Source organism: Protopterus annectens, chromosome 5.part0, assembly GCF_019279795.1.
Source record: "Protopterus annectens isolate FY-2018-M chromosome 5.part0, PAN1.0, whole genome shotgun sequence".
NCBI classification, from domain to species: domain Eukaryota; kingdom Metazoa; phylum Chordata; order Ceratodontiformes; family Protopteridae; genus Protopterus; species Protopterus annectens.
This window is the reverse complement of record NC_056735.1, coordinates 977,530,185-977,555,388: the sequence shown is the minus strand read 5'-3', so window position 1 is coordinate 977,555,388 and position 25,204 is coordinate 977,530,185. Positions and strand designations below refer to the sequence as shown.

Sequence of the window (25,204 nt, the reverse complement as noted above, 5' to 3'; positions counted from 1 at the left end):
GTCTGTGGGGTCTGCTTCCCCTGGGTCTGGGATGAACTGGCCTGGAGGGGACAGGAAAGGACCAGTGCTTGGAGGGGCAATGCCTACTGAACCTCGGAACCCTGGACCTGCAAAAAGTCTTTAACTGTCTGCATAGATTTAGGTTTTTCTTCCATCTTTGTTAAGGCCTCTTCTGCCTTGATGCCAAACAAATTGTCTTTGTTCAATGGTGCGTCCAATAATTTGGATTTGACATGGTCTGGCAAGGTCTGTTCCTTAAGACAAGCATGGTTTCTATGGACAGAACCAGTGACTACTGCCCTGCAAGATACTTCTAGGGTGTCAAAACCACATTACGAGGTGTGCTTAGTAACTTGACTTACAGAATGCATAAGCTAATTCTTTATTTTCTGCACAAGCAGGAAAGGAAGTTATTTTTTGTTTGAGGAGTTCCATGGTATGCTGCTGATATTTCAGCATGTGGAACTGACAATTTAATGCTCTAATAGCAAGAGTAGCAGAGGTGTATACTTTTTACCCCATCTGTCTAAAGCTCGGGAATCCCTGTGTGAGGGGGTGGGATTCTTAGCTGAGGTTCTTTAATTCCTTTAGATCCTTGAGAAATGACCTCTGGGTCAGCAGTAGGATTTTTGAAAAGGAATTTGTGAGAGTCAGGGACTCTGTAGTATCTGGCAGGTTTCCTGGGAGCCAGAGGAAGGGTGCCAGGAGTCAAACTGGATTCCATAAAAACATCATCCACAACATCCAGGACAGGAGGAATGGCCAACAGTCTGTGCTGTGGTAAATCTAAGAATTCCCTAAGTCTTTTTTTTTTTGACTGAGGATAGTCTTGACATTCCCACTGGAAATGCTCCCGTAAAGTATGAAGGGTTTCACCAAAAGAAAAATCCTCGGGTGGAGAGGCAGAAAGAATGGATTCCTCTGCATCAGAATACTCATAAGCAGAGAGGGGTTACATGTCTTCATATTCAGAAGCATCAGAGTCATCTGACTCCTGTTCAGATAAAACTACTGGGGACAAGTCTCGTTCTTTTGGAAGGGGTAGCCTGGCTTCCCCTAATAAGCATGATAAGGTCTTCCGCCATTTTAAGCATTTGAGATTGAGGCAAGGAAGCAGGCGCCTGAGCTTGGGTTGTCGTTTTTTTTGGCGTAATTTGGGCCTTAGAAACTTGGTAGTTTTAGAAAGAACTGAAGATGCGAAAGAAGTCATTGGTTTGTGTTGAGCATCGGTAGTGTGAAGTACTTCCTCGGAAGCCATTTCCTGCTCAACGGCTCCGGACCCATCCAAGGTAAAGACATCAGTAGGATCCTTAGTCGAAGAAGAGTCTCACGGCATACCAGACTCTGAAAGGGTCTCTGTAGCGGCCTTCGAATCCACAGAAACCAGCATCAGGGGCTGTGAAAGTGCCTCACTGAGGACTGGAGAACTGACGACTAGCTTAACGGAAGCGTTGTCGGCAGTTTTGGACCTGTGCGGTCTGTCTCTGTCTTTATCCTTATGTTTTTTTGGAAGATTGGTAGTCGGATGGCTTACCAAAGCCATATCGGAATTTGAGGACTGACAGCGAAAATATCTAGCTACAACAAGGGCCCAACAGTGTATAGTTCTGGCATTGAACAAAGCACAAAATCGACAGTGAGGGACGTCGTGGTCTGGGCCCAAACAGGTGATGCAGTAAGAATGGAAGTCTCGGTGTGGTATTTGCTTTCCACAGGTGAGACAATTGTTAACTTTTTCTGACATCGGTTAGAGCAAGAAAAAAGGATCCCCAATGGGGTACTTAGCCTTAGAAGACTTCAACTTCAATTCTGAAATAAAAATTCAGATAGCTGCCAACCGGCACTCATGGGAACTGCTGCTTCGGGCTCCTCAGCAAGAAAGACTAATTAATGGCATCAGCTGCCTGATTTTATACCACTGACAACTTGACGTCAGTCCTGGAGCAACAGCAACCGACACAAAAATACTAAGCCCCTGGTATTTGGGCCGACTGAGGGCTACCCCTAGCAGGATAACCCAAATGTGATGACTGCAACAGTGAAACACGAAGAACGTCCAGAAGATGAGATATACAGTCTAGAAGAGTTGCCTCCCAGGGGGCTAAACAGGAGACCATGGAAACTTGATTAACCACTAATGAACTGCATAATCTCTCTCTCCTTTTAAAACAGACTACTCCATCCACATGAATGGAGCAACTTACCTTCTATAAAAATAGCTCTAAAAGGACCTAGGCAACTGTATGACAGATTAGCATCTAATCCCCCAGAAATGTATAGAAAAAAATCTGTGGATGGGTACTAAATGTTTTGAAGATAACCAGAGGCTCTATGTCAAATAAAATACAGGTGCCCTTTATCAGGATATATAAACCACAAGGAAAAACATAAATGTTGGCCTTTTAATCAACAGCAGACTAAAGCTTTCTTTCTAGCTCCAAAACACAACTTTTGAGAAGCTTAAATACATACAAATATTAGTACTGCTTAAACTGAAAATTTAATAGCACTACTGCTAACAATCTGAAAATGAGTTTAATGTGTTTCTTAAAAACCTCTACTTTACTTTGCTAAGTCATAAGGCTGTAAAATGGTACATTTCAAAATATACTGCATTTTTACATTTCAAGAGTCTTCCTTACATCAGTTCTTATATCACTTATTTGTGTTTTTTTCAGAGATAATAACAATGTAAACTATTTACATTGCTTGATTTCAGAGGTCTTATGAAACAATTGATGTTTACTATTGTTTTTTCACTGTGTATGTGTTCCTGAGTCCGCGGTGGTGGTGCTGCAGTAGCATTGTCGCCTCACAGTAAGATGCTGTCCGGTTCGATTCTCAGTTAGAGCATCTTCTGCATGGAGACATGTGTGAATGGGCGTACCTTGTACGTCAGGGCTGGCAACTCGATACGTAAAAATCAACTGCCAATCATTAGCGGACTGGAGTTCCGCTGTGGCGACCCCTAACCGGGAAAAGCCGAAAGACACATGTGTGCCTGAGTCCTCAACTCCATATCCATCATATTGTTTAACCTCACATTTTGCTTTCTGATTTGTTACTGGGCAGTGTTGTACAGTTACATGTTCAAAAATTAACATATGCAATATAGGTGTGCACTGCCACTCATGAATAATAGAGCAGGTTGGCAAACATTTTAATTAATCAAAATCTCTACAATATAATCAATAACTTTTACTGTAGACAGAAAAGTATACCTACCACATGGTGGCCTGGAAATTTGTTTCAGCACAGGCTTCTCCATCTTCTTGGCATAAAAAGCAGCATACCACACTCGCAACTCAGTGCCAGGACTGATGTCCTTAGATGTTGTAAAGTACACATCATTATCGTGCTGAAAGGCAGTAAGATTCTGATGCTGGTAGTCTATGGCTGGTCTCACCAGTATCATCCAGTTACAATCTTCCTCATTACTGGTGTCAAAGTAAATGGCAGAGCCTTCTTTCTGAAACACCTGAAGATGAATGAGAAAAGTGGAGTGTCAGCTTTGAAGAAACTCAACTTTTTATAAAGAAACTCAACTTTTTATTTATCTATCTAGCTGTAAGTCCACGAGGCACAAGTTCTTCATTCCATGAAATGTGTGGATTATATTTTTACAGTTTAAGTGACTTGTACAATGACATAGCCTGCAAGTGGAGACTGGGAGAATGAAACTTAAGACTACAGGATAAAATATGTTTGAGGCTCACAGCCTAACTCCACCCACACTGCTGGATTATTATAAAGAAGACTATGACAAAAGAGAACATATTGTCAAGCCCATGCCTTTCATTAATTCCCAAAGCTATAGTATAACATCCACTGCCTCTTAAGGAAATCATACTGTGAATCTCTGACAGTGATTTTAAGTGCAACTTTCTGACGTGTACCATTTCAAAGTCACATTCATCCAAATCTCCTTAAGGAGACTCTCTCTGGCTCATACCTTCCCATTAACACTTTCAATGTAGAAGCACAGTACATTATTCAGACCACCAACATGGACTCAGAAAGAGCACTCCCAAGCCAAGGTTAAATACTCAGCTGACAGCTAGTCCTCTCGCTCAGTATCTTCACTCAACAGCTGTAGCACATTTGCCAGCAGCTTTGCATCAATGAAAATGCATCAAAATGTAAATCAGATCCATGAATATCTACTCCGTACCCACCCCAACACTGAAGCAGCGCCTAATTTATCCAAGATAATCTGCTAGCAGTCCAAAACACATGGAAACACTTTCTAGGGTGGTTTAACTGATGTTACTAAGATCATGAAAGTATCCTACTGAAGTTCAAGAGGTGACAGTCTTTGAATCTTACAATCTTAGTCAAACAGGGCCATGGATTTTATTCCCCAGCTAACATATGCATTGATTTACAGACCCTGCTCACCAAACAATAGACATAGTACTATTACTTAACTTACTCGGTCCAGAATGACTAATGGTGAGGGTTCAACATTACTATTTAATTGTGGTCTTCCTTTAATCTCTCTTTATTGTAATTTATTTGGCATTAAAATGAACTGGACCATTGGGACCCTTTTTCAGACATGACCTAGTGACAAACAAAGTTGTAACTGAACAAATTGTAATACACTGTAATAATATACAAAACACAGTAACAGGCAAAACTTAACAACTACATAAAAAAAAAAGGTTTGCATCACTCAAGAAAAAAAGAAGTTATGTACTCACCATAACGTTCCGTCTGAGTAGTTGTACTTCATTTGTCTTCAACCTGTGGGTTGCAGATCCATATTGGATCCAATACTGCCACATATCCAGCATCTGATCCGAGTGCCAAGCTCCTCCCCTTACCCATAATGCCCCTGTCTCCTTCCTCCCTTCCGATCAGGTTTGCTGCCCAACACATACACACACCTGACCCAACAAGACCTTACCACTACTGGCAACCCAAAATTCCTGAGCCAAAGCATGACAAAGGACATTCCTGAGATATTCATTTATCATATATATATATATATATATATATATATATATATATATATATATATATATAGCCAGGACAATAGTGACAAGGTCAGGGGAAGGGGGGGGTGGTTGAAGACAAATGAAGTACAACTACTCAGATGGAACGTTATGGTGAGTACATAACTTCTTTATCTGAAGTAGTTGACTTCATTTGATCTTCAACCTGTGGGACCGAGTCTCCAGCTACTATACAACTGGGAGGCCCTCATGGAAAGATATTCCAGAGCACGGCAGAGCCAAAAAATGCCCTGTTCCTGGATACGATGTCCAATTTACAATGAGAAATGAAGGTATGAGATGAGGATCAAGTAGCTGCAGAACAGATATCATCCAGTGACACCCTGGACCAAAAACCTGCTGAAGTAGCCATAGATCTGGTAAAATGTGCTTTTACCTGACCTGTCATGGAAATTCCCCTGGCAGAGTACACCTGAATAATGCATTGGGAAATCCAACAGGCAATCATAACCTTGGAGATTGGTTTCCCTAAAATGGGTTTTGAGTAAGAAACGAACAGCTGGTCAGATTTATGAAAAGTTTTTGTGCTGTGCAAGTAGAACCGTAACTGGCTATGCTCATCCAGCAAATGTAATTTATATTCTCCCTTATTTTGAAAATTTGGAAAAAAAACTGGAAGATTGACAGTCTGATTAATACTGGCTTCTGACGCTACCTTGGGAAGAAAAGATGGGTTAGTACACAAAAACACTTTATCCTTATGAAAAATTATATAAGGAACCTTGATCAATAGTGCTTGAAGTTCTGACACTCTCCTACCAGAAGTAATGGCAACTAAAAAGGCAGTCTTCCAAGAAAGATACTGCAAATCTACCAAAGTTACAGGTTCAAAAGGGGGTGAGACTAAAGCCTGAAACACTAATGTAAGGTCCCACGGAGGTGTAGGATCCTTCACTCGGGGTCTCAGAAGAAAGGTACCCTTAAGGAGGTCTTATAAAGTTTAGAAGAGGCCAACAAAGTCATGCTTTCCCCCACATGAAAATTGGAAATTGCAGCCAGTTGGAGTTTGACAGTGGAGGAACTGGCACCTTGCTGAAAAATCCCCGCCAAAAATTCCAGTGCCGCAGTAAAGGGATCCAATGCATGCTGCAAGGCCAATACGGAAAAACATTTCCACTTCCTACGGTATACCCTTCTAGTGGAAGACTTGTGAGCTGCCACCAAAATGGTTTTAATGGGAGAAGATAAACCAGGAGTCTGGAGCAGTCCAGTTGTGAGCTTCAGACTGTCCAGGTCTGGGTGAGGAATCCCCAAGTGATGAGAAATGAGATCCTGAACTGTATCCAACATCCATGGTGGAACTACTAGATGAGACCATAGAGAGGGAAACCAGATTTGGCAAGGCCAGAATGGGGCAATGAGGATCACAAAGCTCCCCAGCCTGTGAGCTTTCTGAAGAAACTTTGATATCAAGTGCAGAGGAGGATAGGCATAAAAAGACCGGGAGGCCAAGCATTAATCAGAACGTCTCTGTGGGCTTCCCCCTGAGGGGGGTTCAGAGCGAAGAATTCACTGCATTTCGCATTGGAAGGAGATGCGAATAGATTGCAGCAAGGCAACTCCATTTTAGAAAGATCTTCTCCGCCACTGAAGGATTCAGAGACCACTCGTAGGGCATCAGGATAGATCTGCTGAGCCTGTCTGCTAGAATGTTGGACCGTCCCGAAATGTGCGCTGCCACCAGCAAATGGCCTGTGGAGATTGCCCATTCCCACAGTCTCATGGCTTTGCGACAAAGGAGGCAAGATCTGGATCCCCCCTGTTTGTTGATGTACCAGACCACTGACATGTTGTCTTTCTGGATAGCAACCATCCCTAGAGGAAGATGGGCATGAAGGGTCTGCAACACCAGAAGCACCACCCTCATCAACAGGATGTTGATATGCAAATTGGTCTCGGATGGGGGCCACGTGCCTTGAATTGTCCTTCCTGAGTAATGCCTCCCCATCCTAGCTGGGAGGTGTCCATGGTCACAGTGGTCTTGGGAAAGGATGGGAAAAAAGGATGTCCCTGACTAAGTCCGGGGAATGAATCCACCACCAAAGAGAGTCCCTGCACACTCAGGAGATTCATACAGGGTGAGACAATGGCAAAGTTAATACAGAGCATTGAAGAGCAAGAGTCCACTGAAGAATCCACATGTGAAGGTGCTCTAAAGGTAGCAGGTTGATTGCGGCCGCCATAGACACCAACACCCTCAGTACTGTCTCTGCTGTCGGAGACTGGGCTTGAGGGACCTACAGAATGTGTAGCTTTAGGCTGCGTATCCTGTCTGGGGGGAGAAAAACTTTCATCTGGGTAGTGTCCAACCAAGCCCCAATGAAATCTAAGCCCTGAACAGGGGCCATTGACGATTTGTTGAGATTGATGGTGATGCCCAGTCTCTGTGCTAGAAAGAGGAAGTAATCTCTGGCTTGGCAAAGTTGATGCTCAGAAGGGGCAGCGAGACAATCGTCCAGGTAAGGGAAGACCTGAATACCCTGAAGCCTCAGGAGAGCCACTACTCCTGCCAGCACCTTTGTGAACACCCTGGGGGCTGTGGTGAGACCAAAGGGAAGGGCTCTGAACAGATATTGACTGGCTCCTAGCCGGAAGCGGAGAAACCTCCGAGAGCGCCTGTCCATCTTGATATGGTAGTATGCGTCCTGGCAATCGATCAAGCACATTCAGTCATTTGCCTGCAGGTAGGGCAGGATGGATGGAAGTGTGACCATCCAGAATTTCACCTTGGCCACTGACAGGTTTCAAGGTGGATAGATCATAATGGGTCTTTGGTCCCCAGTTTTCTTTGGCACTAAAAAGAACCTGGAATAAATGCCTGATCCAGATTGGTGGAGGACAGGTTGGAAGACTCGTTTTACTAGCAGCGTTTCTATTTCTAGTGCTGCTTCCTCCCTTTGTGGGGGTGGGACATCCGGAAGGTGTTTGGGTGGATGGTGTGGTTCGAGGAACAGGACTGAATAGCCTCTGGATATGATCTGCAACACCCAGTGATCTGTTGTTATGGACTCCTATTCCGCTGGGTGTAGCGATAACTGGCCCCCAACTGCCTCCAGAGAAGAGCAGTCACGCAGCCCTTCAGGGCTGCTGTGCGGGTCTGTCCGACAATGGTTCTTGAGACCCGCAATTTCTCGGACCCCCCTCTGCTTCTGGGGCAGCATCTATCAAAGCGCCCTCTGCCTCTGGGGGATGGTGAGTCCTAAGTGTCTCGGGAAAACACCTGAGACTTCCAGAACCACATCTTCTTAGCTCCTTGCTGATACCTAGAAAAGGATCTTTGCAGAGGGAGAAGCGGATCCCGATGGCAGACAGGGTTTTCCCGTCCTTCTCACTCTGGACCAAAGTCTCAAGTACAGACTTCAAAAACAGGGAACCCTAGCAGCTCCCTCAGTAGCGTGGGAGAAGAGACGCATGGAGGTGTTAGCGATTGATTTCAGAGTGGCCATATGAGCGGAAAACATCTTCTTGTCTCCTGCCGACATGGACTCAGGGGTCGACTCCGCGATCTCCTTCACTAGGTCTCGTTGCAGCCAAATCACATCTGCTATGTAATTCAGTGCTATTACTGAGAAGGTGGCTGAAGTGTAGACCCACTTCCCGAATCGATCCAATGCCCTTGACTCTCGGTTAGGAGGATGGACCGAAGAGCTCTCCTGAGTGAGCTCTTTCTTAGTGGCAGCTGCCACCACCATAGCATCAACCGGGAACCCCTTGTTCCAACATGCCCTGTCTGAAGGGGAGCTAAGGACTTTATCAGGGTACTTAGAGACAGGCTCCACCATGTCTGGTTCCTTCCACACCTCCTTCCATGCCTGAGATGTTATTAGGTCCACTAAGGGATCAGCGGGAGGAGACATCCAGGAAGTAGATGGGCCTGTGCCGAATGTTTCTAGGAACACTGATTCGTCCGAGGCTGTTTTTTGGCCAGACCACCCCCCCCATTCTGGCGTAGGAGTTCCATGATGTCTCCAAAGGAGACATCCTCGGGGGGTGATTGGGGGGAACCTTCCCCTTCCTCCAAATCAGTGTCTTCAGTGAGGGACTCCAGTGGGGAGTCCAAGTGTCGCCTTTAACAGGTTCGTTTGCAAGGGATCTCCTCAGTGGGAATCTCTAGTGAGGACTCATCAATGTCCTACTGCTCCCTCACGGGAGTTTCCTGAGGCAAAATGGGCACAGGCTGTCCCTGAGATAAGATGGTCGGGACCGTACCCAAATTAGAGGGAGTCAGGGTGGAGTCTGAGGACGAGATGGTCAAGGGTCTCGATGACACAGACAGATCCCTCTCCACCAAATCAAAGGCTGGAAGAGAATGGACATCCTGAGAAGTGCCAGATGGAGCCTTTCCCCTCTGACTCAACAGCGGAGTCAGAGCTGAGACTCCAGGAGCCGAGACACCAAGGGGAATACTGCACTCAGACACACTCGGAGCCAACAGCACCCCGTCGGATCCGACCTCGAGGCTACGGCTCCAAGAGCTCGGATCTGACCAGCTCAGATCTGACATGCTCAAGGCAATGGCTGGCATCAAGGTACAAGGTATCATTGGCACTGACCTCTCGATCCCAAGGGTCCTCGGATCCAAGGGCTCCAAAACTGAAGGCCGGATTGGAGAAGGAGTGATCAGAGTAAAGAATGACTGCGCGCTCCCCCTCTAGTGGTAGAGGGGGCAGGCAAGACCTCCATCTGAATTTGGGTGCAGATAAACCTCCGCATCCTCTTATACATCTCCGCTTCTCTGAGGCTCTGGGTGGAGTGGGAGGATGAAGCCACTGATACCAGTCTGGAGTGCTGGTGAGGGGAAGCCCGTATGGGATTCCTCCCGCTCCGGAGAGAACCTGGGAGAATGGAGGCGGGGAGATCCAGGTCTGGTTTCTGGCCTAAGCTTCGGTGGTGGGCCGGCTGAAGCCGAGCGGTCGGGAGACCGCTTCCTCTGCCTGTCCTTCTTAGACTTCTCCCCTTCCCCAGACCTCTTGGCGGGAGTTTGAGACCCAGAGACTGTGGAAGAGTAGAAGTTGATGCTGCACCTGAAGTGGGGGGGGCGTAGGGGCTACAGTCTCTAAAGAGGGAAGTAGGCCCTTGATGATGAGTTTATCTCTCCTGTCCTTCAGTGCCCTGGGATTAAACCCAGCACATACAGGCCAGGAGGTTTGTAGGTCGGCCGTCCCCAGACACACCATGCACAGAGTGTGGTCATCGACTGGGGAGAGCTTATGGCCACACTCTGTGCACCCTCTAAAACCTAGTTTAGGTGTTTTACCCATGGCCCTAAACAGGCCCAAAACAAACACACACACACTCGCACTAAAGAAAAGAATAGACGGAAAGAGAGAAAGGATGTTTTTTTTTTTTTTTGATTTCAGACTACAGATCCATAACTCACAGGTTGAAGAGCAAATGAAGTCAATTACTTCAGATCATATGTTGCAAGGAAATGCAATCCTGCTGCATTATACAAACCAGATAAGAAAATGTAGGCTAATTAACACATCCACTGCAACTGCATTCACACTGATGCTGCAGATGCAATTTCACCTGTTTGGTGAAAGAGACTGTATGAAGCTGGCAAACAGTGTACGAAGGAGGGTTTAAAAAGGGAACCACAACAGAAAGCTCAATCAGTGCACTGAAGTACAATGATTAGGATTGTCACTGTAACATCACTAAAACTGAAAGATCTGGGAGGCCTGGAGTACTGCTTAACAGAACTAATCTAATGAAAAGACTTGAAGTGATCCATCTGAAGGAGATGAAACAAAAGTATGCCTGCCCAAAAAGTCTTTGTGTAACTGAAAGCCAGTCAAGCTTGCTGGCTTGACTACACCACAGCAGTCAAGGCCCTCAATGATCCAATAACAAAAACAGAAATGATTTTATAATGTCTGGAATTTTAACCCTTTAAGTCTAGGTACCAAGATACTTTAGAAAGCCAACATTAAACAACTGCTGAGATACTTTAGCTTTTGAACATCTCTTTTTCTTATTTTAAGTCAGTATGAAACTGGTTTTAAAATAAAAAGAAAAAAATTCTCATTTCATCTGCAAGATAATTATTCAGCTAGTACAGTAACAACACTAGCCAAATAACTGCCCCATAGCTTCCAATTAAAATCAATGGGAACTTTAACCCACAAGTGAGAGATCATGTTATTTATTAGCATGACTTTTTACTCCTTCCCCACAAACATAGTAAAAAGGCTATGGATAGCCAACCCACGTCCTATTAATATGCACTCTAAGCACCTGTAATTGGTTGCTCTTAACGACTGATAACTGCTTCTAGTCATATAGCAAACAACTACTGACAGCTACGAGTGCTCGGACCTTTTGAAGCAGTTTTCTCTTGTAGGTGTGTTTTCTCTTTTAATGTCTGGCAGGAAGTCATGGGCAGTGGTCATAGTAGACTTTGCCTACAGCAGAGTACACTTGTATTTTCAGTTTTTTTAATTACTTAACTTTATTCAGCTCAACATGAGAGTGTCCTGTAGCAGCAACTTGAAGTACATTTCTATGACCGTGATTTTACCATTTTTGCTGATTATACATTACATGTGATCACCAGAAGTGGCTCTCTGTTTGGTGGGCAGTCAATGGAAGGAGGCAAAAGACAGGCTGATAATTAGTATTTTCTGTAAAAGAGATCATTACTAGGGCCTGGTGGGGGACTGGTGAAAATGATTATAGTGTCTGAAAACTACAAGTTGAAATACATTGGTGTGAGCATTTGTCCTTTCACTTTTTCTATCAAGAAACCACCTACAACTGTGGTAGCAGACCTCAGCGTGCATAGCATAATATGCTTGCATTTCTTTGTTTATTTATTTTAATTTATTTGCAAACAACACAGGGATGCAGTGCCCTATAAAAGCTGCTGGAAATACACTACTGTAGCTCTTAGTTTACCACGTCTGGCAATCACACTTCGCAGGGGATTGCAAGAAGCAGTTGCCTAACTGGGAAGCAGTCTATGGATGAAAATACAGCAGAGTTAGGGTGATCACAAAGTATTCAAGTACAGTGCCGAGGTGAGGACAGAAGATAGTGTCCGACTGCTGTAAGCTGAAATGCAGTATTAAGTTTATTTTTCTTTCATGTTCATCACAAAAGATCAGAGGATCACAAAGACATTGGCTATCTTTTGGAAGGAGTTCAGAAGTGGAAGCAATGTCTGTGTGAAACCCAGGGCTGTTACGTACTCTGGTTAACCTAAGGACACCATATGAGTCTAGGAATAGCAATTTGAAATTCATTACAGAGGCCACTATGCAATTTCACTTTCTTCACAATCATACATCAGAAATGAGCATAGAAAGTAGTTATCTTGTTTTGTGGAAGCTGCCTGTGCAGGAAAGTAAAGCGCAATTGTACGATTCATGAAAAATAATCATTGATATTGCAAGACTGGGAGAAGGGGGCATGTATACATATTCAAGAGCAAAAGTCTGAAATAAATTACTGTTGTCATTGTTTCTTTCAGTTGCTTCATAATCAATCATCAAAGGTGTAAACAGTGGATGTCTTTTTGGGATATGGGTGAGGAGGCATGCTGCACGTAAAACCACAAGGCTGTTAAATGAGCACTGTTTAATAAAATTTATATGGCTTGTTAAGGAGGCAATATGTACATCTAACAACAGGAAGCTGAAATATGTTACTGTGGCTGTTATGTTTTTCATTTTTATCTCAATGAGTGAGCAAAATATACAGAATGTGGGAATCGCTTTGGGGAGGAGGAGGAGATTTATGAAAACAAACAGCAGTCAAAAGATAATTTCTGAATGATGACTGATCAGGATTATTTAGCGGATATATCTGTCAAAGAGCAATGAGGGTATTTTTATGTGATGCTTTGTCAATCAAAAATGGGGTACTCTCTCAGACCATTACATGGCCCTGTTGTGCTGACATTAGGATGAATTCCCAAAGGGTGCACTTCTATATGTGCATGGCAGAATGTCATCAAATAAAAGCAAGCTCCACTTGAGAAGCAGGCCAATATCCTATCAAACCGATGACCCAGTAATGATCAGAGTCTAGGTGCTGCTAATGTCAGCTGCAGGAGGGGGGAGTCATCGGCTATTGTCAGCATGCCCATATCAGGGGAAAGAGGCAGGAGAATTCAGGAGCTCTACTAACACCCTGCAGAAGCCAGGTGGGACTATGCAGTGGCACTGTAGCTAGATTTAGTACATGCATAGAAGCATACATCCATCACTTGTCCGGTAAAACTGGCCTTGCTCTGGCAGCATGTGCACAGCTACAACAAAGTAGCACAGTTAGAGTTCTAAGTAAAATTCATGACTAACAGCCAACAAAAAACAATACTTCAGAATCACCCTGTAATTTCCTGACCTGGATACAATTAGGTTTAACCTCCACAGGACCTGATCCACGGCAGCATTGCTGATTCAGGACTAAATAATACTAAAAAATATATCAAATCATGAATGTCAAATGCTCTAGTCATGATGTAATAACTACTGGTGTGATAAAGATGAGAGAAGGGGGTTAGTTATCCAGCCAAATTTCAGTCAGACAGCCTACACAAAAGAATTTAAGGCCTGCTTCATACAAGCACACAAGTCGGTAGTATTCACCTACATGAGACAGTAGGAGTTCAAAACCAAAACTCACCCCTATCATGGCCCGAGACAGAGAGATAAAGCCCTGACTGCAAACCAGATGTCCAGTTAGTGCCTTGGATAGCTAGAAAGAATGGATGGAAAGGACACAGGTGAGCAGCTGATACCAGATCTTCCCTGTCAAGGAGAAAAAAGCATTAACATCCGCTCCACTGCTGACCTAAATTTGCAAAGGAAGGAGATCAAACAATGCAGATGAACTGAGTTAACTGGCTATGTGCTGCACTTAAGCCAAGGAGGCTCATAAAATAGAGGCACACCCCCCCTCTTGAGTAGCCTAGGTTTAGCCTCTGACCACCCTAGGGAAGGATTAGACTAGTAAGTGATTCCACCATTGCAAATAATGGCACACTACCAACTCCCAACTTCAACCTACTTGGAAGCAAATGGGCCTATAGGCTTCTACTTGCTCATGGAAAGAAAAAGTCAAATGGCTTTCAATGTGACTGGGAGAAAATGAGCCAGCTCTTGCCTCCACTAATGAATGGATTACAGAGGGATTGGAAGAATGACTGGAATATAGTCATCAGTGTAGCAAAAAAAAAAAAAAACACTCATCCCAGGGGTGGCTGCCAGAGACATGCTTCTCCTACCTCAGTCTAAGATGTCAGTCAATAAAGACAGCTATCCACCTTGCAGAAATGGGCCATGAAGATTCTGAGTAATGCCTGACCTTGCACATTCTTATTTTGTCCTGTCACTCTGACTCACACCTGGAATTACACAAGAGATGACCCTGATGACTCCTGTGCCTGCTACCTTCGAAAGCCACTATCTTGAAGCACAAGAGATAGGAGTGAAAAGCTTGAAACCAATTTCTGGAAGGCAGGTCAACCAATAACAATTGTGACATTCCTACTCACCATGCTTCCCTCCTATATAGCAAAGGAATCATTGATGGGTATCAATCATTGATGATCTCAATCACAGGAAAGCATCAAAATGTTCAAGTTTCTACAGTCTCAAATGCAGGAACATTTCTATAACAAATGATAGAATCAACATCCAAACTGTTATGGTGGCAGAAAATAACTGTAAAGTACAGTAGTGAGCAAGATCTCAGAGTTCTGGTGCTTGATGTCACAGTTTAAACAACAGAGGGAGCAATGTACACCTGATTGTGGCAGCTAAACAATAAAAGAATTTATGCAGGGAGAGATTATTCAAAACATGAAGTCTCAACCATGGATCACTGCCGAAGACCGTGCCAAGTACTACTCATACTGACTGCAGACCACTGACACAAGGTCAACTAGAATTTGTAATCTCATATCTGGAGGAATATTTACAGTTGAGAGTGTGGTGAGAAAGGAATGGCATAAAAAGAAAAAAGAATATTAACAGACACCTTTTCAGTGTTCAAAAACTTCCACTATAATTGAACATGACATCACAAAATGCATGCTCAGATTAGTGATGTTAGCTCTGAGCAACATGCAGTACCTTTAATGGAAAGGTTGGTTCATTTGCTAATCTGGAGACTCTCTTCGCTTCAAGTGGGCCAAACTGAGTACGTCTTACCAACTGAGTCAGAACAAAGACCCCTTCAGACCCATCTTCCATTCGTCTAATTTCCAGACTTGAAGGCAGGGAAGATCTGGAATTTGAAATCAGCTGATTAGTTACAGATTTCAATATCCTTAAAGTTTTCACACTACAGTGAGCTTCACTTTTATTTTACCAAGATAAATGAACAAGCAAACCTGACAGCAGAAAATGTTGGCCTGTACAGAAACTAGTCCTTTACTAAGTGCAATTGTTTCTCTCTCTCTCAGACCTTTGCCACAACTCTATTTTACATTTATACACCTTATCTTATCCACAGATCCTAATTTCATTTAAAACAAATGAATAAATGCTCATGCTACACATTAAACCCAATCAAACTGTATTCCAACTGTTCAATGTTCTGTCAGTTACACAAAACGTATTTCAAATCCTCCTGAACTTACACCTTAGAACAAAATCAAAATTATTCTCCTGACCCTTTCATTTTCTCTCTCTATCTTAGATACTTAGTGTGCTATTTTTTTTTTACACCATCCACTGCCTGCCAGCCATTACTCCTCCTACAATTAAGCAACCCATTCATTCCCATGAGGGGAATGAGCCAATCACTGGAGGCATCATCCAAGCAAGCTACCATATTTGTTTTCACACCAAGCCCTCTCCTAGCAGTTAACTTGTGCACTTACAGACATTTTGCTTGCAACATCTGCCCCCCCCCCATGAAAATGCAATTTCTTATACATGCTCATGTAACAGAAGGAGACACAGCTATCTGGAATTTTGTAAATAATTATATGTCATTTTTGAATAGTAACATGATTTATATAGAAGTGTAACAAAAGGGAGATACTGCCAGCACAGCTGTCTGGAATTTTGTAAATGGTTATGTGTCATTTGTGAATGTCAACATGCTTCATGTAAGATGCTTGTGTTACAGATGTATTACAACTGTGTATGATATTGTACAGATGTGTGCTGAAGAGATATTTTGTAAAGTACTGAGCAGAAAAGTATATGCACTATTGTAACTGTTTAGATGTATATATTTGAACAGGGGAGACAAACACAGGAAACTAACTTGCAAAACTTCTGAAGAATAGTTGAAATTAAGTTACTTTACGGCTGGGCCATAAAAAAAAGAGACATTATCTTTCAGTTTCAGTGCAACAGCAGACATAATGTCTAGAACTAGAATTTTTTTGTATAGTCTTTAAATGTGGAGGAATGTAAATTATTTTACGACTTCCACCATTTGCCAAAAGATCTGAGGTCTATGTATTTTCACAGGTTGATGCTAAATGCTACCAGCTGCAGTGGGGGGGGGGGTTTCACCTGGGATAGTCAGATGACAAGAAGTGATGTGATGCTGCAAGCTACCGCAGAAGTAATATTTTAAATATTAATTGAAGAACTCTCTCAGAGAGAGACTGGGCATTTTGTATTTTGCCTTTGACCCGACAGCATCAGCTAGAAGACCCACTCACCACATCTGTCTTGCCTTGCTCTGTAAGTATGTTAACTATGGTACAATAATTTTTCTTAGATACAGTAAGGAATACAGTGAAGCATAGCTTAGATGTTTTCTTTATTTATTTGAGACTGTCCTGCAATGTTAGAACCAGAACAAAAACTGGGTGACAACAAACACGGCTAAATAAAGTAAACCAAAAAGCTTTTATTTTAACTTAGTGCTTTCGCGTTGTCCTCAATGCTTCATCAGACTTTAAAATCCAAACCACAAATCAGAAACGGATTCCAATTTTGACATCATAACAAGCTGTCCAATCAGCTATAGAAACTCTGACAGCAAATAAGACAGTACATGATCTGCCAATGTGTACTAAAAAATAAATAAAACTAAACCAAAAACCTCATGAATAAAAACAGTGGTCGTATAAAAACAAAAACAATGCAATAACGAACCATGAAAGTATAAACTTTATTACATAAACCTTGTAAGCGCTTTAATTCCAAAAAGAACTTCTTCAGACAAAGTCAAGGACTTAAAAAACCTTATTTAAAAGATTATATCAGAAACAGCTGATCAAAGTGAATCAATGAATTAAACCTTTCCTTTTTAAGACTACCTTGTAATTCTTCCTTTCATGTAGTCCTGGGAAATTACATGCATTTAATCTTACCTGCCAACAGTATTCTTTCCAATTTAAGTCATCCTTAGCGTCAAACCTACTTGCACAATTTGATACTTGATCAACCACAGAAAATTTAAAACCAACTTTTTCAACTTCTGAACTGTGTTTATTCAGAGCATGCTTGGCTAGGCTGTTATTTATTTCTTTAATATCTACAGCCCTAAGATGTTCATATAGTCTTCTATTAAATTCTCTGCTGGTTCTCCCTATATAAAAAGCCCAACACAGTCCACATAACACTATATATACAACAAATTTAGATTTACAGTTGTAACCATGACTTAGCTTAATATTATAATTTCTAGCAACCACTTTGATTTCTTTACTTTCCAGAATAAACGGACAGAACCTACATCCCTCACATTTCTTCATACCTTTAACAACGTCTGTTACTTTTCCTTCAACATGTCTGTAAAAATATTCTTTCATATTTTTCCCTTTTAGTCACCAATACTGGTATCTCCCCAATAATATTACGTAACTCATTAAAATTTGAAAGAAACTTCTAGTTTTTCTTAATAATTTGCCTTATACCATTAGCATCTACGGAATTTTCTAAAACACAGGCATTTTTTTCTGCCTATTCACTTGTAGATAGGTTACTTTCCCTCCCTTACCTATCTCTTCTCTGACATCTTTTATTAGACTTTCCAGATACCCTCATGGCATAACTTTCTATCTCAAAATAATTTTCATCTTCTGTTAAGTCACTTAATCATTGAAATTGACTCTTTACTATATTTCTTTTTAAATTCTTGTTGTGCATGCTACTACAGTACAAATAACTATTGCTGTGTAACTCCTTTTTCAAAATTCTAACTTTTAGCCTGTTGGCAGATTTATAAACTTTTAAGTCCAGAAAGTTAATTTCATCTTGATTCACATTGTGCGCAAACTTAATACTACTAGACACAGTATTTAAATACAATAAAAACTCATTCAAACTTTTCACAGTGCCTTTCCGTAAAAAAAAACAAGTCATCAATAAATCGTTTTAAAAAAATTACATTTTTAAAGAAATCAGACTTGTATATTAACTCTTTCTCCCAACCTTTCATACAAATATTGGCATAGCTACACCATTAGTCTGTTTATAAATTTTATCCCCAAAAACAAAAAAATTATAACTCATAACATCTAGTATTTCAACTAACAACCTTACTCCATCCTTAGAATAAAGGTTGGATTGGAGCAATTCTTTATTCACTGCTTGCAAGCCCTCTACATTTGGAATAGTTGTGTACAAAGACACAACATCTGCTGTCACTAATAATGTGGAACTATCCACCTGCATTTCAGATATCAAATTTTTTAAATGGAAGGAATCCATAATATAAGAATCATTGCGGCACACTAATTTCTGCAAAACCTGCCATAGATTCTGTCTTCCCGTCTTGACTGGCCACTATGGGCCGAAAACTAGGCATATTTAAATCCTTATGAACCTTGGGAAGACCAAAAAAGCATTCCCAATTTGGGATTCCAAATTCTAAAATATTCAGCTAAACTCACTGAAATAAGCCCTTCCAGCAAACATTCCTCAATACAGGCATCAATAACATTATATGACCTCACCACTTCACTTCTTCCCATGAAACCATTTTGTAATTTAACATTTTTTTCAATTGTACTCTAATAATAGTTAATTTCTAATATCACAACAGCATTTCCTTTGTCAGCCTTAGTTATATATATGATAACAAGTGTTTAGTCCACAAGATAACCTGTAACTCCACTGAAAAACACTAACTGCATCCAACGCATAGAACTGCCACAGCGTATAAAACAGCAAGAAAGTTTAATCCACAATAAACGTACAAATACAAGTGGTGGTATACACCGATGTTAAGCACTTTCACTCATCACAACATGAGCTTCATCAGAACAATTTGACTACAGATGCCTTCAGTTTAAATAACAAATCTGGCGCCAAAACTTCTTAATATTTCTTAAAGCAACATATTCTCATGTCAAGCACATCCAAATGTATATATAAATATCTACTACTTCTTAGTACATTATAACTAAAACTAAACTAAAGTAAAAAACATGTTACATGTATAACATTGTTATGTATATATAAAAATTATTATTTGTATATAAAAATGTATTATTTGTATATAAAAAATGCTTTTGATAACAATAAATCTGAACCTGTTGACAACAAATTCAAGTGCGTCTGTCTAACAAAAGTTTAATTGATATACTATCATTTAATCCAGGGAATGTGGTGGCATCTGTGTACAACTGCCACCACAATTCTCTGCATGCCAATACATTCTTAACATCACAGCCTCTAGGGTCAGAAATTACACTTTCCAAAATACCAAAAGTAAATTTATGCTGAATAAACATTTCAGGTTTAACTTTCTAACAAAAGTTCTTAAACAATTAATGCTTTCTATAAGGTCTGCCCTTTTTGAAGGCACAAAAGTAAGACCTTTGCTCAGAACCTGAATATGTTCCGTCTTAAGTTGAAAACTAGATAAATTAATAATTTTAAACAAATCAGAAACAGTACCTTGTTTACAATGTCCATTTATTTCCTTGGCATATAGTTCTTGCTGAAGTGACCACAATTTTGCTACCTCCCATTCTTTTTTATGGTAGCTTTCCCTTTCTACTGTTACCCCTGTTTCCAAGGGGCTTGCACTGCTACTTGGGCCTAGGTTTTCTGTCCTGTACCTCCATCCTGGTAAATGGCTACATTTTGAAAAACTGCTTGCATCTTACAACCCTCCAGAGTTCTGCGACCCTGCCAGGACTGCTTTGCTTCACTTTCAACATTTGGTTGCCTTATTTCTTCATTTGTGGCTTCTCAAAAGTTCCCAGACTTTGTTCTAAACTTCTTTGTTGTTTTAGGTCTTTCCTCTCCATTATCCACTACAGAATGCAAGGGTGGAACTTCCTCATTCATTACTGTTCTGCAATCACTTCCAGGAACGTAAAACACAGAGTTCAAGCCCATTTCATAATCATTTTTGTCCCTACTAATTTTTTTCTCTTTTTCAAAAGCTCATTTTCTTCATTAATTTTCTCTTCAATAACTTGCATTTTAGTATCAAAGTTCATGTGGGATGTCACATCTTTTAGATTGTTAAAATAAGCTATTATTACATTAGACAAATCAGTGAGCACTTTCTTATGCTCCTCTATTAGCAGCTTTATGTATAGCAAGCCTGTAGTTTCATTTTAGGCTTGCCAAGCTTCCATAAAGCTATCAGAACATTTACCTACAGTGGGTGCTCCCCTTGGAACTCTTACGACATTTAAACAAGACTCAAGGAATAAGACATCCCACTGCACCCTCAACAGTTTGAACAAATCTTTCTCAAATGTAGAGAACTCAGCTGTTAAATTTGGTTCCCTTACCTCATGCTGCTGGTTTTCTTCTATAAAAGGATTAACTGGCCCTCTTAGAAAACTGCAAAAAAAATTGTCAAAGCATCCTAATGTAACTACTTCTTTGCCAATAGTTTTCCGTTTTGGGACAGCTCCCAATGCAAGTCCAGTAGTAACAGTCATAGCAGGTACAACATCCACAGTAGCGGCAGCTCTCACATCTGACATAGTACTTCTATTTGGTTGTGACTAAACTTTTCGACACTTCCTTTTTCATTATCTACTAACACTTCACCAGGGGTATCATGAAGTGTAAAACACGACGGAATAAGTAAAAAAACTAGAGTTCATTTGAGAATTGGCATTAGAATTCGAAAAGGACATAGTATAACAAAATTAACCAAAAATCTCACAAATAAAAACAGTGGTCGTATTAAAACAAAAACAAAGCAATAACGAACCACGAAAGTATAAACTTTATTACATAAACCTGGTAAGCCCCTTCATTCCAAAAAGAGCTTCTTCAGACTAAGTCAAAGACTTAAAAAACATTATTTAAAAAGACTACATAAGAAACAGTTGACCAAAGTGAATCAATGAATTAACCCTTTCCTTTTTAAGACTACCTTGTAATTCTCCCTTTCATTTAGTCCAGGGAAATTACATGCATTTAATCTTACCTGCCAAAAGTATTCTTTTAAATTGAAGTAATCCTCAGCATCAAACCTACTAGCATAATTTGATACTTGATCGACCATAGAAAATTTAAAACCAACTTTTTCAACTTCTGAACTGTGTTTATTAATAACATGCTTGGCTAGGCTGTTATTTATTTCTTTAATATCTACAGCCCTAAGATGTATATTCTTCTGTTTAAATTCTCTGCTGGTTCTCCCTATATAAAAAGCCCAACGCAGTTCACATAACACTATATATACAACAAATTTAGATTTGCAGTTGTAACTATGACTTCGCTTAATATTATAACTTCTAGCAACTACTTTGATTTCTTTGCCTTCCAGAATAAATGGACATACCCTACATCCTTCACATTTCTTCATACCTTTAACAACTTCTGTTACTTTTCCTTGAACATTTCTGTAAAAATATTCTTTCATATTTTTTTCCCCTTTTAGTCACAAATACTGGTGTCTCCCCAATAATATTTCACAACTCATTAAAATTTGAAAGAAACTTCCAGTTTTTCTTAATAATTAGCCTTATACCATTAGCATCTATGGAATTTTGTAAAACACAGGCTAACGTAAAATTTTTATCAGTTACATTTTTTTCTGCCCGTTCACTTGTACTTTCCCTTACCATACCCATCTCTTCTCTGACTTCTTTTATTAGACTTTCCGGATATCTTCTATTTTCAAACTTTTCTTTCATTTTAATTTTATTGACTGAGTAGTGCTCCTTTTGGTTTTAAGACCTTACACATGTAAGCAGATATACTCAATTCTACATACATCACTTGAATAATGGTTGATGTTTCTTAATAACATTAGTTAGCTTATATTCTTATAGCTTTTAAGTTTCATGTGTAAACTTGGACTCTGCCCATTGAGATTGTGATTATAACACCACCAATCCAAAGAGAGATTTTGCAAGTAGGGCAGGTGCAAAAGGCCAAAATAGTAAGCACAAAGTCAAAAAAGAGCCCAGCACCAAGAATGATGAGTCAGTTTATTCTGATTGTAAAAATCAGACCAGTTTCAGCACATTTGCCTTCATCAGTGATTACCATGTAACTAAGTTAGTCATGTATTTATATATCCAGTATTAATTGTCAATCAGTCAATAAAGCATTTAAAGGCACAGTAAAAAAGTAATAATAAGCATCCCTATACATCATGGAAAAAATCCTAAAAGAATTTCTGGGGTAATGCATTTTGAAATGTTACAAATGGTCATCAAGACCCGGGGAAAATAAAGCCCTCAACTTAACTATCCACATTTTTTCTTTTTCATTTAATAAACTGTGCCAACCCAATTTTAAAGATCTATCACCCCGTATCTTATCAATGATAGAAAAGTGAAATACCGCTGATTTGTGAGTACATACATGTCTGTGAAGTGCATTGCTTTATTGACTGATTGACATTCTTCTGATATAGTTATGGGCCCTTTTGGGGGTGAGAGAGGGATGAAGTTTGCGCTGAACCTGTCTGCCAGGATGTTGGCGATAACAGTTGGTTCAGTGTATTTTGTGCCATCTAGCAATTCTAACTCCGAGCAGATCTGAGCATTGTCCTTGGCAATTTTTCTTTCAAAGCTCACCTTGGATGATTTTATGAGAGATCGTAGTTTCTTGCTGATACTGATCAGGGATGTCTTCTCTTCTTGGGATTTTACTCTTTTCTGTACTAGTTTCCTCCTTCTATTGTACAGCTTGTTTATGGCAGGAGTCCACCAGACTGGTTTCCTTTTCTTGGAGGAGTGAGTCTTGGTTTTGCTTGGGATGGCATGATCCCTGCATTCTTGTAGCTGCCTCTAGAATGCATTAGTAAATTCTAAAAGAATTTTGCAGCTTGGACAGTGTTATCCTTCAGCATGGGGTCTTTGAAACTTTCCACCTAGGTCTTAAGTAACATGCAGTTTGCTTTTGAAAAGTTTTTCATGGCAGCTTTCTTGTCCGGGGGTGGGGGCGGAATATGGATATCCAATGTGATTTGTTTATGGTCAGATCTAACCTCTGGTGTGGAACACCGGTCGCCCATGTTGGTGATGACCAGGTCCAATATGTTGTCACCTCTGGTGGGAGTGTTGACCAGTTGAACCAGGGCGTTTGAATTTATAAATTCTAGGAAAAGTTAGGCAAGGGAGTTAGTACTTGAGTAGTTCTCCCAGTTAATGTTTGGGTAACTGAAATCACCCAATATTAGGGTGTTTGGTAGGAACTTTATGTTTCCCAGTGTTTTCATAAACGTGGAATGGGGGTCCTGGGACATGGTGGGTGATCTGTAGCAAGCTACAATTTGAATTGCAGTTTTTCCCATTGTTAGTTGCACGTGGATGATCTCTGAAGCATCGTGCTGTGCCACTAACCTGGAGGTGTGGGTATCCTTGATGAATATGGATACGCCCCCGCCTTTGGTATTTCTGTTTGGAGTCTTATGTTTCTTAAGAACATTAGTTAGCTTATATTCTTACAGCTTTTAAGTTTCATGTATACACATGGGCTCTGCCCATTAAGATTGTGATTATAATACCACACCTGCTTAGATGTTTACTGTGAAGTAATGTTTTGTACTGAAGTTTTTTGTTTTTATCAACTGTTTTATACTGAACTTTTTCTGGTTTTATCAACTGTCATGGCTCATCTACTTGAGAGCAGGTTCCTAGGCTATTTATTCTTCATTGTTTTATCTTTTCTTGTTAGATAGGTGATTCACTTATGTTACTGTGGTAGCAGTTTGTTTTCACTTGGTTTTCATGGTATGCATTTAGGAATTCTTATATTTCACTGCAATGTTTGTGCTGTGCTTAGGAATTTGGAATGCTGGAAACATCTAGCAATTCTAAATGCAACAGATAGGAGCACACAGCTTTTATACGTTTTCTTTATGTACAGAGCTAAATTAAGCAAGCATACTTCAGTCACTTTATCATGTAATCTTGGCAATCAATTGATCTGATTTTGTTTTTTTTTTTTGTTTTTTGCTTCTGAGTCTCATAGAACTATGTTTAATGGTTTTGGACTTTTATATTTTACCATGACTAAGCATATCTACTGTTAGAACTAGGTGTCTAGTTAAGTAGTTTTTTATATACACTTAAACCATACTAGAAATTATAGTTTTTTGATTTATTTTTTAGTATGCATTGGCAGATCATGTACTGTCTAATTTACTGTCAGAGTTTCTATAGCTGATTGGACAGCTTGTTATGAGGTCATAATTGGAATCAGTTTCTGGTTTGTGGTTTGAATTTTAAATCTTGAGTGTTAACTTGTGTATTTAAAGTTTGATGAAGCACTGTAGACAGAGCAAAAGCACTTACTAAGTTAAAATAAAAGCTTTTTGGTTTACTTTATTTAGCCATGTTTGTTGTCACCTAGTTTTTATTCTGGTTCTGTTCTTTGTGTACTGGTGTTACAACTTTATCCAAGCTGTGTGTGTTTTTTTTTTCTCTTTTGTCCTGCAATGTTGTTTTAAGTATTTCCTGTGATTTTGAACTTTGACATAATTGTGATTATTTATTGAGTATTTTCTTGTCCTTTCATTATTTATCATTAAATATACTTAAATATACTTAAACGTAAGCCATGGTGGTGCAGCAGTTAGCGTTGTTGCCTCGCAGCAAGAGGTTTTCCCATTCAATTCTCAGCTGGAGCGCCTTCTGTGTGGAGTCTGCATGTCCTCCCCGCAGTCGAGTGATGTTAAAGACATGCAGTTAGGTGCGAACGTGAATGGGTGTGCCTTCGTTGAAGGTTGGGCGCTGGGCTAGCAACTCGATACCGTAAAATCCACTGCCAATCAGGAGCGGACCGGAGTTCCGCTGTGGCGACCCCTAACAAGGAAAAGCCGAAAGACTTTAT

At 40.5% G+C, this 25,204-nt stretch overlaps 1 protein-coding gene across 1 annotated transcript in view; it reads right to left on the bottom strand.

The window, feature by feature from the left end:
* Positions 1-25,204, bottom strand: part of PRDM15 (PR/SET domain 15) — an 852,733-nt gene that overhangs the window by 770,536 nt on the left and 56,993 nt on the right. Inside the window, exons 3-4 of the mRNA XM_044071950.1 lie at positions 15,101-15,254; positions 3,226-3,478 (exon numbers count right to left, since the gene is read on the bottom strand). Coding sequence (XP_043927885.1) covers positions 3,226-3,478; positions 15,101-15,254 — 407 coding nt within the window. The remainder of the gene's footprint in view (positions 1-3,225; positions 3,479-15,100; positions 15,255-25,204) is intronic.